The sequence below is a fragment of the Cupressus sempervirens genome, chromosome 10 (genome assembly GCF_028749045.1).
Source record: "Cupressus sempervirens isolate cs-2001-9-10 chromosome 10, ASM2874904v1, whole genome shotgun sequence".
NCBI lineage: Eukaryota > Viridiplantae > Streptophyta > Pinopsida > Cupressales > Cupressaceae > Cupressus > Cupressus sempervirens.
The window spans coordinates 234,184,100-234,198,560 of NC_143127.1; the positions used below are offsets into that span (position 1 = coordinate 234,184,100).

Here is a 14,461-nt window from a genome sequence, read left to right on the forward strand (position 1 = left end):
ATGTATGTATGTATGTATGTATGTATGCATGTACCTTGCATCTATTGGAAAGACACATCTCCTTACTACAATATCCCCATGAAAACACTTAGGCTGTAACAAATGCTTTTCACCATAATTTCTTTCCTAACTATACTTATCCATTTAATGTATAACCACCATAGTAACACGAGGATGCATCCCCGTTGTTTTTGACTGCCACACCCAAGATAGGGACACACCCAGAACAAGGGGACAGCGTTCTCCTGTCCCCAGTGGTGTTACCAACTCAATATCAGGAGGGGGACGTTCCCATTTGGGAACTTGGGGACGGGGAGGTGTCCCCCAACCCAACTTGGCACGTAAAATTTTTTTTTTTTAAATAAAAAATTAAAGGTTTTGTTTTTTTGTTTTTTATTGTTTGCTTACCCTAGGGTATGTGGGGCCCATTTAGAGGTTGATATCCCACTAAATCTCTATGTTTTCTCATTTTTATTCATTTTATAGTTTTCTAATTTTTGCAACAGCAGCAATAAGAAAAGTTTTCATATTTTTCTAAGTTTGTAATTTGTATTTGAGACTTGGGTATTTGAAGTTTGAAACATTGAACATTGTGATCATATCATGGTTGTTGATATTTGATGTAATTAAGCGTATGATGCCATTGAATGATTGATGAGATAATGATACTAATACTTTTGCTGAATTGATAGTATAATATATCATAATAGATATCTATGACTTAAGTTTTGAATTTGAATCTTCAATCTTTGATTATTTAAGTTATTTGATAGAAGTTAAAACTTAGAACTTAGATATCTTTCATAGTTCATTGTTCAATGTTCAGTGCAATGTAAAACAAAACTAGCAATAGTGGATTTGATGAATTTATACTTCATATATATGCCTTATATTGTTATAATTTTTTTCATAATTAGCATTTTAAGTATCATACGTATAGTATATACTATATACCCCCGTTCCCCCCTCCTGTCCCCCGCCACTGTCCCCCTGTTGTCCCCAAATTGAGGCCCCTTTGTCCCCCTGTACTAGAAACTTGTCCCCACGTCCCCCAGGCCAGTGTAGCTATGATAACCACTGATCATGTTTCAAAATCCCACTGAATGAAGGTTCCATGCCAAAAAGTAGTATGATGGATTATTTTTTATTGTATCGCATGTACTGGTCTTATAATATCTCTTGACTACTTATTTTCCTATTCAATTTCATTCAAACATCTATATTCTATTGCCCTCATTGATGTGTGATATGTATCCACGTCACTCCATTTTGTCCCTATTCATTGCTTGTATTTATCTGTGTCTGTTCTCCATTATACTTCCTGTATAATTAATTAGCGACTCTAATAGTCTATACATTATATGTTTATAACATAACATTCTATCACTAGCCTTTGTCAGTTGCACTTGATACTACTCTCATCTAATGGGGAGTCCTTCCTATCAATGTGGCATACACAACGACAGAGGAAAAATTTCACTCTTAAATTTTGTCCGTCATTTGTCTTCGTATTTCATTTGCTCTTCTTAATTGATTCCTGATTCATTCGCTCTTCTTAATCAATTCCTGATTTTTATTTTTTATTTTGTGTTTGCCCTTGTGGTTCCTCTGTACGTTTATCGGGTTGTCTGCTACAGTCATTGCATGTTGGGTATTGCCTAGGTCTTCTTTAGATCTTCGCTGTTCATGTAATAATTCTGATTTCAATGTCTTCAATTATTTTGCTACATTTGCAATCTACTTTGATACCATGTTGAAGGAAAAGATCTCTACAAATGTACTAAGCACTGCCTAAATTTATGTGTTCCAAGTGCAGAATCAAATGCATATATATAGGAGTAGAAGAGACATGTCTTTATGTTAATCAGAATTGGTTATGGTGAGTTAATAATCAATAGACATAATTAACAACAATCTCTCTCTCTCTCTCTCTCTCTCTCTCTCTCTCTCTCTCTCTCTCTCTCTCTCTCTCTCTATATATATATATATATATATAATTTTTATGATTAATCAAATGCAATAATGTTCAACCAATAATCATTAGAGATTGACTCTAGATCAATTCAATCTGATTGATGCTACAACTTTAACATGATGATCACATTTAAGATGCTAAATGACTGTGTCCACTTATCTAACATTTAAATTATTTACAGAATTTAAAGATGATTATAAAAGACGAATCAACTGCAATTTAAATCTCCATGCCTTTTAAATAATCAAAAAGAAAAAGGCTTTTATTTATCATTAAAATATAATAAATAAATTTACATTTAAAAATCATCTTGTCACTCCTTATTCCTCCTTACAACTAAAAATAAATTGTTTCCTCTTCGAATGCTTTTTTTTGAATATGTCTTGTTTAGCTATTGAATATATTTCTGCTATTGATATGCTTATTTTCCTTAAGGATGTGATTTTTTGAAATGAAACATTATATCCTTTTCAAATCGTAACTCTTGAACTCTATTATTTTAAATAAACCTTTGCTTGTCTTGATTAGAGTTATAATAATTAAAATTTCACCGTCAGCTCCTCTTATTCATGTTTATCAGGCTCCTTTTAAATAAAGTATACCATGATCTTTAAATGTGAACAAATCTTTTATAATATTCTTTTAATATAACCGCATCTTCACTTCTAATAACCATAGTCAATAATATGAGGAATTTAATCATTTTTGCAGTTATGGTTGCTGCTCTGTTCATTCTCCTATGCAGGCTTATTAGCAAAGGGAATACCCCACTTACAGACTTCAATCTGCAGAACATGATCCCAGATTCAATCGGCTCTGTCCACTGTTGTGTCATCCGCCTGATCACATCAGTGCTCCTGAATAGCGGTGGTCATCATTTTATTGGAAACCCAATATCATGGATCCTCCACCATTCAAGCAACCCGCAGGACAAGCCATGAACTCCACAAAACGATATTCATATTTTCCCATACTATTTGCTCGACACCCATGGTGCTCTTCAATTCTTCACCTTAGTTCTTGGTTTGCTTTGTCGACTGGCTTATTTCAGACTGCTAGTTGGGTTCATCTTCTGTTACCCCAATTTGAATGTGTTTGAGATACTCAAGTGTGATCAATTTATTTCCTTTATAATATTCTTGTTTACTGTTACAATATTATGTTATGGCACCATGCGTGTATCACCAGGGCACCGTCAGTTTGCTCGTGATTATGACTTGCACATATACATTTGGTTGTTGACATTCATTGCTTCCTTCAGTGATTTGTGTTTTACCTGTGCATTGATCGTTGCTTTCTTTATTCACACTTCAATGCACTTGTCATTATATGATGAAAGTGGATACATCATCACTGCAAGTTTGTTGCACCTTAGCCTCTTTGCGTTTCATTGTGCCCTCAGAACTTTGATCACTATTATATCACAACTTACCTGTCCTTACTGTTCATTCTTCTATCATTGTTTCTAATCCCTAAGCCACTTATCTCTAATATTAATAAAACCAGGAAATCGCAGAATGTGATCCTGTAGTCAACTCAGAATGTTTTGGTTGCTGCTTTCGAGATAGTCCATTTCCATAGTCACCAGCACTCTAAGTTATCATCAGACAGTTATACATAAAAAATACCAAGGAACAAGTAATTCATTGACGCTTCTGTGGATTATTTGTTTACTCTTGCGTGTGCTTTGTGACTGTAATTTCAGAAGTTTGGCTGGGAGTGAATTGCTACAGCTGGGACTTTATTTTAAGAAGTAAATTGCATAATGGACAGTTTAACCTTAAGTACATCTGTTAGTAGCAAGTTCTTTTTATTGAATGTGCAGGTCTAAGCTTGACAAATTTTGAAATGAAAATACAGTCACTGCTGCTATTTTATTCTGCAAAATCACACATACACACATATGTATATATCTGCAAGGATATTTATTTTGTGTGCTCTGTTTAAATTCTAGAAAACCTGAATAATGGACAAGCTGAAAAGTATGTCCAACTCGTCATCTAGATCAAATCTCCTCCTAGAAAAATGATCTTCCAGATTTTAATCCTAATGACAGCATGTTAATGATAAAAGGATGAAATATGATACAAAGATGGGTAAACAAAAGGGATATAAATGGAGTCCTTAATGTTTAAAATAAGACTCCATTAGTGCGAGGTGCACTACAGATTATGGACTTCTTTACTCTTGGAGTTCTAATCCTAAACTTGGTGGGTTCACAGATTCCGATTGGGCAGGTTTTGTTGACGATAAACAGTCCAACTTCTAGATATGTGTTCAGTTTGGGATCTAGTGTCGTCACTTGGACCAGTAAGAAGCAGCAGGCAGTTCTCCCCTCCTCTACAGAGGCTGAATATAGAGGGATGATTAAGGAAGGTTGTGAAGCTATTTGGTTTTGTCAGATGCTTGGGGATATGCAGATATCACCAATAGGGCTGACCACTTTGTTTGTTGATAACGAAGGCGTTATCAAATTAGCACGGAATTCACTGTCACTGCATACGGCAGCTAGTTGAAGATGGGACAATAGACTTACATTATGTTCCTACAACGGATCAGACATCAAACATTCTCACCAAGCCTCTTGGTCTAGATAAGTTTGTCAAGTTTAGAGGACAACTTGATGTTGTGGATAGATTAATCATTAAGGTAGGGTATTATGATAATAGATAGTTTATATTTACATTTAATGGTTATCTATTGTGATCTACTGCAAATATTAGAATCTTTCTAATATTTAGTTAGCTACTAGTTATCTGTTAGCTAGAATAAATGTTTGTATATATTGATTTGTTGATCTCTATTAATAACAAGAAAGTATTTTACCTATTACTTCTCCTAATACCTTACCCATCTCGGAACAACTGATTGGCTGGATTTACACTAGCGTCTCCCTGAATACACCTTTGTTCTATCTCGAGGCTACCCTTACAAGTAAATAATAAACTCTATGTGAATTTGCATAGATCATGCTATTTTGATTATAATACTGAATTAGTAAGAATGTTGAGATTCAGTGGGGTGTTTATAGCCAAGCATCAACAACCTCCCTCATGATATCTCTGGATCCAAGCCCTTATTCCCATATTGGACATGTCCTCAAGGCATCTTACAGGGATGTTGATCCTTACCCATCTCGGAATAACTAGTTGGTTGGGTTAAATAGGCTTGTGCTGAATTTAAATTCTTACTTTCTAGCTCAATATCATAACGAGCATGGTGCAAGTGACATAACATAGATGATAGTAGTTATGAAGAGTACTAACCATAGTGAACATTAAATCCAATTTGTAAATAACATATCTACCATTTTGTTGTATATGTATTTATGTATCCATTTGGGTAAATATCAAATGCAAATGTTTTGTTTTGATGCACACTTAAGTAGACTAACACTAATGGAATTCCCTACTTGTGAATAAGCCATAAACTACTTCTACCCTAAGATATATATTTACAATGTAGGATAAAATTTCCACCAGCTCGACAATATTCACAATTAATGAAGCCACTTCCCTTGTAAGATTCTGCTTCAGATTCCATTGTTATTCAAAAATAGCTCGCTCCACTATCTAGTATTATGATAAACTTTGCCTCCAAACACATCAATCAAAACTAGTGAATGTTGATCTACTCAAACTAGGAGGCCCGATTATCATCACTGTGTTCATTTTATATAGTCAATGTGAGTTTCCAATAATGGATTACTCCTTCAAATGGTCTTGTAACTGAACTATACAATAGAAACAAAAACTGCTAAATACTACCAGTATTATATCATTGCGAGGATCTTAACAATTTAGTGTAACACCTCATGATGTTAATACTTTGCCATCAATTCAGTCTGGCCCACCAAAATTACTCATTGACAGTAGTTACCATTTTCTCTTTATATCAGGTTCTTACTAAATCTGTAATCCTCCTATAAATGACTTGTCTACAATCGTCAAGTCTGCAAAACTATTCTTGAACTGAGGGAAATATGCATGCCACAGACAATCAGATTTGATTTTGCAGCTATCTTTCTAATTGTCGATAATTATCAAGTGCCAATCATGAAAACGTCGGCCCAAAATCAAATACTTTAATCAGGCTTCCTTATTCGCAAATATCTTTTCTTGTGTATTGATGGTTATGGCAATTCCCAAATCTTCCACTGAGAAACATTGTTGATGTTCCTTTTTTGTATAGTAACTTGATGAATAACTAGCACAACAATTGCTCAATGTCCGGGAATTCTTGAGCTCAACATATGATGGGCCCCATGCTTTGCATACAATTCGAACATGCTCAAAAATCACAAAAAAACTTTACTAGAATGATGTTAGAGAAATACTTTCTACATTAATACAATCTCCTCACATGGTCATAAACATTATCAACATTTTCAACATAATCCAAACCATCAATACATGTACCAATCTCCCAATGTTCTGCTCAGACAACATTTAATTTTATCCATATTCAGTAATCGAACTTCGGAATTTATTGGGCCTACATGAATTTTTCTATTCATCCATTTAATATAATATGTAATCTCAATAATCTTTATTCAAACAGATGGGATCACCGCAAATCAAAAGTTCACATAGAATTGTCTTCCGATGCGAACATATTACTCTTCATGACACATTTTCAAGTCAGGTTTTCTGTATGCAATATAAAACTAGCATTTGCACCTGAAAGGGGTGCAATGGTTACACGCATGGTAAGATATATCTTGATAAGTAGGAGATAATTTCCATAGCTAGTCAAATTGTGATAAGTAGGAGATAATTTCACAAGATATATCTTGTTTAATGTATCCTCTTCCTCTTTCTCTCATCCTCCTTCAACTCCTCATTATTCTTCTTCTTCTCCTTCTCCCTGCTTTTTTTCCGCTTCTTGTTTTGTGTTTTCTTCTTCATCCTCTCCTTAAATCTCTCCCTTTCTTCTTCTCCCTTTTCACTCTTTTCATTATGCTTCTTTTTCTTCTCATTTTTTCCCTTCTTCCACTTCTTCCACTTCATCTTCCCCTTATCCTCTTTCCTAGTCTCCTCCTTCACCTCCTACTCCTTTCCTATCACTTTTTTTTGTCATATTCTCCTCTTCTTTCTTTTTCTTCTCCTTTTCTTTCCACATATTCTTTTCTCCTACTCCTCCTTGCCTCATCCTCCTCCTCCTCCTCCTCCTTCATGCTCCTCTTTTTGCTTCTTATTTTGTGTCTCCTCGTCCCCGCTCTCCTTTTCCTTTTTCTTCTCTTTCTATGTTTTCTAATTGACCTTCTTCCACTTCTTCTTCCCCTTCTCCTTTTTGTTCTTCTCATTTGCCTCCTCCTCCTTCAATGTCTTCTCCTTTTCCTCTTTCTTCTTCTCCTCTTTTTTCTTTTTTTTTCTAAGCTTTCTCCTTCCCCTCCTCTTTTTGGTTCTCTGGTTTCTTCTCCTTTTACTTCTTTTGTTCCACTTTGTATTGCCCTCTTCAACTATTACTTTGCCATATATAGTCTTAGTCTCATTTTCACCCTTTTATGCATTTGAATTCCCGGCAAAAGAAATTGAATAAAATACCCATATGTTTAACATTAAACTAAATAACAATCTCCATGTTTTCAAATATTTAATAATCTTAATCTTCGTAAATCTATAATATCTTTTCATTACTATCTTAGGAATGTAAAAAAATTTACTAATGTCTAAATACAAAATACTTAGGTCATTTAATCAAAGTACAATACTCAATTCATTAATTCATTAATTTGTCTCAAAATTTTACTATTTTTAATTATTATTTGTATTTAATATTGTGACCTTACTAACTTAGTAGGGAATATTTTAATATATTTGTATTTAATATCCGATTGTCACATCTAATGAAGGACAAAATAAAACATATTAAGATAAATTTTACCATTAAAAACATAAAATCTTATTATTATATCATATTATAGTCTAGCCATAAACTCAAATTTATATAATATTGACTTTAATTATAATTAAGCCCTAAAGTAGCCGTTAAGTTCGAGTGGACACGGTATTTTTAATAACTTAATTATTAATTTTTGAATACTAAAAGCAATCTAAGTTTTGCAACAACATTAAAGAAAATCTGTATGACTGCTAATGTTTAGTAGTTATCATAAATACAAGGAGATTGACAAATCAATAATGTAAAGTCAAGATCATTTCAAATGAGATTTATATTTGCACTAATAGAATAGACAAACTGTGAAGTTAACTAATTACTCTACTTTTGATCTAAAATAAAAAATGGTATATTCATTTTAATCACAATATTCAAAATTGTATTATAATATCCAACTAATTTATTCACATTAATATTAAAACTTAATACCTTAATCTTCTTTACGTTTATTTTTCCAAAATAATTTTAATAATTTTAATTTATTTTTTCTACATAATTGTTAAACTTATTTTTGTAAATATATATACATTATTGCTTATATTTACTTAGCCATGCTAAATTAAGGTTTGGAAAATGTATAACAAGGAGATTGACAAATTGATAATTAAATTCCGAAATCATTTCAAATGAGATTTATATTTGCACTAAAGAATAAACCAATTGTAAAGTTAACTAATTAATCTACTTTTGATCTAAAATAAAAAAAATGCTATGTTCATTTTAATTACAATATTCAAAATTTTATTATAATATCCAACTAATTTATTTATATTAATATTAAAATTTAATACCTTAATCTTCTTTACATTTATTTTTCTAAAATAATTTTAATTTAATTTTCTACATAATTATTGAACTTTTATATATATTTATATGTGTGTGTGTGTGTGTGTCTGTGTGTGTGCGCGCGCACGCACATGTATGTATGCATGTATGTAAGTTATTGCTTATATTTACTTAAACATGCTAAATTAAGCTTTAGAAAATGTATATTTCCTTTAGTAAAATAGACATAAATGGATTATAGATATTAGAAATATTGCAATCATTCATGGCTATAAAAAGTTTTAGAAAAGATTCAAAACCTCATCGAATCGTAAAATCTTCATTATTAAAATCTTTCCTTCAGCTTAAAAAAATGAGGATACTTGAAAAATCATAGATGCCTCTTTAGATTCTATAAAATATTTCACTCCTTTAAACGAGGATACTTCAAAAACCTAAAAACCATAGATGGCTATTTAGGTTTTTCTCTATAACTTTTGTGCTTCACATTTTTCACATTAAATCTTTGACATTTGCTCGTGACATTTTCCCTAATAAATTTAGAACTTTTCAGGTCATGATTTTTGACAAAGAGATGCCTCCTCGGTTCTCCCAATGTACTAATAGATACTTTTAAAAATTGCAAGCAATCAAATACTACTAAAATTTGCCACCGCTTACTTGGATGCAAACATCTCTTCCAACACATCAAATTGCTATGAAGCGGCTTTATAGCTGGCGGCCAATGCTCATTAAGTATGATAACTATCGAAAACAAAAACAAAATCATGTGGCTCCTCATTTAATACCTTAATGTTGTGTTTTCCCTACTTTCAGGTAGCCTTTTGGCTAGCAGCACTCATTTTATAGGTGAGACATTACATTTTCAGATCAGATGTTGCTGTATAATAGCTTATCGGCTAATTATTTATTGCCTATCGTAAAGTGTAACATTGGCTAAAAACAATGCTTGCAATTAACAAATACTTTCCAAAAACTTTAGTGGGAATGAAACATTTTTGGTCGACAGTTGATACTCGTCTGACTAAAGCTAGGGTTTAATTAAACTCGTCTACATTTAAAATAATAATCCACAATCGAAAATTTGTTGATTGTCCTTAAGAAGAATGCCAATAACTCACGCTGACTCTACATAACCTTAATCATTTCTGTTCAAGCATGGATAAACTATGGAAAACCCTCGCCTTAGGCCACAGCGACTTGAGTTGTGGCAATGTCTTCCTCTCTTAATATTTACGGAAAATACAAGTACTCTACTAATGTTTAATTTAAGGTTTCATCTCACATAATTAATAACTCAAAGTCCCCACTATATGTTATTTTAAAACATATCCTACCAGTAATAATCTCATCCAATATATTTAATTTTAAATGTTCACCACAATATAATTCTTGAATGCATCAGCCGTATGAAATGTTTTCAATATATACCCTTAATCCTTGGTCGATAATACATTTCATGGTTTATTCACACATCTGCAAACATTAATTCAACATGAGATAAAGCCTTTGCTATGTTCATGCCAAATATAGTGGAAACCTTTAAAATGCTCAAATATTATTCCCAATGGTCCCAAAGGCTAACATAATATTACAATAAAACACATTTACTCACTCCTCTATTTCACCATATAATATATATAGAGAGAGAGAGGAGCAACTGTGTTTTCTTGTAATATTATGTTAGCACTCCGAAATCTGTTTTCATAGCCCGATAATATATAATATAACACGCGTCGACAATTTAACTAATCCTTTCAAAATGTATGGGCACTCTCAAATATTTTCTTAACAAATCCTTTCCAACTATTCATTCCTTCTATCAAAACTTCTGGTAAATTCCTAGTTACCTGAAAAAAAAACTTCAATGTCAAAGGTTTCAATATTATTTTTGAACCAAACCAACACCTTATAGTTTTACGGTCTGAAGAAACTTCTGACTATGCCCAACATGATGGAAGGTTTGATGCTCCGATACCAATTGTAATGTCCCCTATTGGAACCTTCATTAATTTATTTTTATTTATCCAATTACAGACTAAATGCATATATTTTCTTCTATATATATATATATATATACATTCTGAAACATCTCTTTTCACATATTATAATAAGTATATTATATTGACAATATAATTATATTGATAACATATTTACATAATTATATTTCTTATTATAATATTAATAAAATATTATTACATATAATGCATAATGTATTTACTTCATATATTTAGATTAATCTAAAAATTATATTTAGTATTAATATATTATGCAACATTATAATATGACAATAAATTATAACTATACCATTATTAATATTATATTATTGTTAATTTATTTTGATATATAATATATAGGGGGCTCTAAGCCTTTTAACAATCAAAAAAACATTATATTATTATTATTTTATTTATTTTTTATTTATTTTAATTATATGGATCTTATTTTGATGGGGATATCACACAAAATTGAGGACAACTACTTGGCCCTTTATTTTACTCTTGCCACGTAACTGCATACTGTCATGCCCAGATTCGTATAGGCAATGACACCAAATGTCTGCCCCATAGTGTAAAGTTTAACACATACAAGAATGCAACGTAAATGTAACATAACAGATAAAATATAGAGAACTCACATATGCATTTCCACAAATCTCATCAATGCTTACAATGTATTAGAATGGCACCAGCAATGCTTCTATTTCATCATGACGACAACATCAACCTCACTCGGAGACAAATACATGAACATATATAGAGGCTTTGAGGGGGTGCAAGTGCCAGCTGTCGGCAACCATCACCCATTTACCTAGCCTTCAACAACACTAACAAGCATTATTGCACTAATTTGCCCAATAACACTAGCAAACATTAATTACACTAACTGCCAAACAACATTAACCAAAATGCAATGTTTGAAACTTTGAATACGACAACCATTAGTGATCAGAAAAAGCAATTCTGTAAAATTGTGCTTGAGAACTTTGGATAACCACTGATAAATAACACTAAATCATGCAAGTTTTGGGATCTCATGCAGATGTGGCTGATAGCCATCCTCAATAATTTATTTATGTTCTCTTAACTAGATTTACAGGGTTAAGCTTTAAAGATACTAACTTTGCACTAGTGACTCCAAAGAAAACCAGATCAGTGCCCTGAGATCCAAGATATTTCAATCCTTAAGAAAATTGTCACTCTGCTGTACCCATTTCATATATTTCCAATGCAAATTACGGCTTTGTTAATCTGTTATACTCACATCTTCCAGGTTTTTCTAAGTGTGATCCATAGGGTATATCTCTAAGTTGACATCCTCAAAAACATTTAAAGGGGGAAATTTTCCATTTTTAGGGGTTATCTCCAAAACTTGCAGAAAAATGGGGCAGAAGACAGCAGCATCATTCCAGCCCAGAAATGTCTAGAAAGTCCAGCAAGTGGTCCAAGCCCTTGTGGTCTACTGATTTAACAGCAAGTGATTAATAACACTAAACATCGGGATTCAATGTTATGTTAAAGCTGTCGACCTGTCATGTCCATAAAGTTGAGCTCAAGCAATACAGAATTCTCAATATTCCCTCAAAACTAGTTAGTTGCCAGAAGAATTCATGTAACATGAAAATAAAAAAGTTAAAGTCTCAAAGAAAGGCAATTATAATCTTAAATTTTCAAAATAAACATAACTAAGCTTACTTAATAGCAGCTGATAATGCAGCAGCTGTAGATGCAGCCGTTGTTGATCCTGTCCATGAACCTATTCCTACGGCCTACAGAAATCAAAGGCAAGTGCAATAGTGTTAGATGATGATGAGGCGAGCCATTTTTTCCATCATTAAAATAAGAACTTAATATATTCAAGGACTACTAAAGAACCTTAAATAATGCCTAAGTTTGTAGAATCCTTTCAAAGCATTGAAAAGCCCAATATCAGAATCTAAGCATATGAAATATTAGGGCTGTTAGATGTTCTCTGTATCATTAAAGACAAAAAGTTGCATAATCTCTGTGAATCCCAATGAGGGACATTACACAAGATACACTATCAAACCATTAAAATTTTACTTTAATTTCTAAAATAGTTACAAACTATAATTAGAAATTCAATCAATTAAAAAACAACTTGGCATCTATTCATTGACTAATAGTATGACATGATTCCTGTACATCTTCATCGTACTTTATTTTTTGATGTCCTATAATTATTCACAGAAGACTATACTGTAGCCACTTGCATTCCATAATGTCACAATTTTGGACAACTAGAGGCTGCTCTGTTGTATTCATTACAACTTTACAAAATACAACTTCTCTTAATGTTCCTTGGCAAAAATAGCTCAAAGACGACAATGGAGTTCAAACTAGTAGCAAGTGACTACTGCCCTTAAATTTTAATAAATATCCTTCTACGAAGTAAAACACATTATTCAATATCTCGATTCCACCCAGATCCAATGTACATCCAAGCAGACAAATGTTTTTCTATGAATAAAAGACCCCAATTGTCTACCTTGTGGCTAGTTCCAACCCTTAAGGCAGGTCGCCATGTGCCTGCTTAGCTTATTTATGCTCAACTGCAACTCAAATATTTTAGGAGAAATTTGTTGAGCTGGTTGCCATATAATTATTTTATTTTGTTGCCTAATTTTAAGAAATATCTTTAAAATATGTGGTTGGTGCTTATTTCCATGTATGAATCAATAGTATTAACAAAAACTTTGTAGGTAAAATTTGGAGGTAAAAATTGGAGACAAATGAAGAAGAGGTAAAGAAATTTATGAAGCTGCCTGGCATATTTCTTAACATGCAGTTGCAGCTTATTTCTAGGCTGCCCTTTCTGAAAGCCTATTTTTAATTCCTTAACACTAGTCATTTCACTAAAATAGGAAGTATTTTAAATTATCCTTTACGTACAATTTTAAGTTTGCTTGGAAACACACCAGCTTCTTAAATTGAAGTAAAAAATACACTTAAGCAGCCGCATGCAGACATGGGGTTAGAAAACAATCATCCATGCCAAAATAGTTTGTTTTTTGTACCTTGATGGTCAAGCCCGTTCTTATGTTCATGTAGAGGTGCAAAATAGTTGAGCCAGATTTATTTATGTTTATGAAGCTGATATTTTGAAGGTTTAAGCAGGTGATTTACATGCATAAGTGAGTGGTTCAAAAGACAGAGAAGCCCACACAACAATTGTTGCTTGTTAGGTTCAGGCTTGTTCTGAAACACCCTCCACCATTCTAGTTCCTATGTTAGCACAATTTCTACACCTGAGTACCTACACCAAGCAGAACTTACATCACTAGCTCTTGTATAATATTGATTTGCCAAAAAAGATACAATACTTTTATCTCTTACTAAATAAGACATTACAAATTTATGGGACTTGCATATCCTATATCATAGAAGAACTCTTATAACCACTTATTTACATAGATGCTACAAACACTCACACAACCAATTACAATATGGTATTATCCTACACATGATATTCTAATGTTCATACTAACAAACCAAATAATGTAATAACATAGTCCTCAGTCACAACCATTGTAGATTTAAAAGTCCCAGAAAACTATACAAGGAAGGTGTGATCTCAAATATAAAGGTTTTGAGGGGTCTTATGTTCCAGATATTTTCAAACTTATCAACTTTGTGTCCAGTGTAACCCTTCATCCATGAATTGCTGAGCATTCACATAAGTGTAATCAATGAAGTCCAAACCCCTTAGTTGTCCATAGTTCAACCCAAGCCATGTTCCATTGTAAATTATCTTTCAGACATTGAACTAGGAGGTTGC

At 32.5% G+C, this 14,461-nt stretch overlaps 1 protein-coding gene across 2 annotated transcripts in view; it reads right to left on the minus strand.

Annotated features, from left to right (window-relative positions):
• Positions 1-14,461, minus strand: part of RUS5 (root UVB sensitive protein (Protein of unknown function, DUF647)) — a 165,636-nt gene that overhangs the window by 57,728 nt on the left and 93,447 nt on the right. For both annotated transcript variants that reach the window (XM_089803951.1, XM_089803952.1), the window contains exon 5: positions 12,358-12,431. In XM_089803951.1, the coding sequence (XP_089660077.1) occupies positions 12,358-12,431 (74 nt within the window). The remainder of the gene's footprint in view (positions 1-12,357; positions 12,432-14,461) is intronic.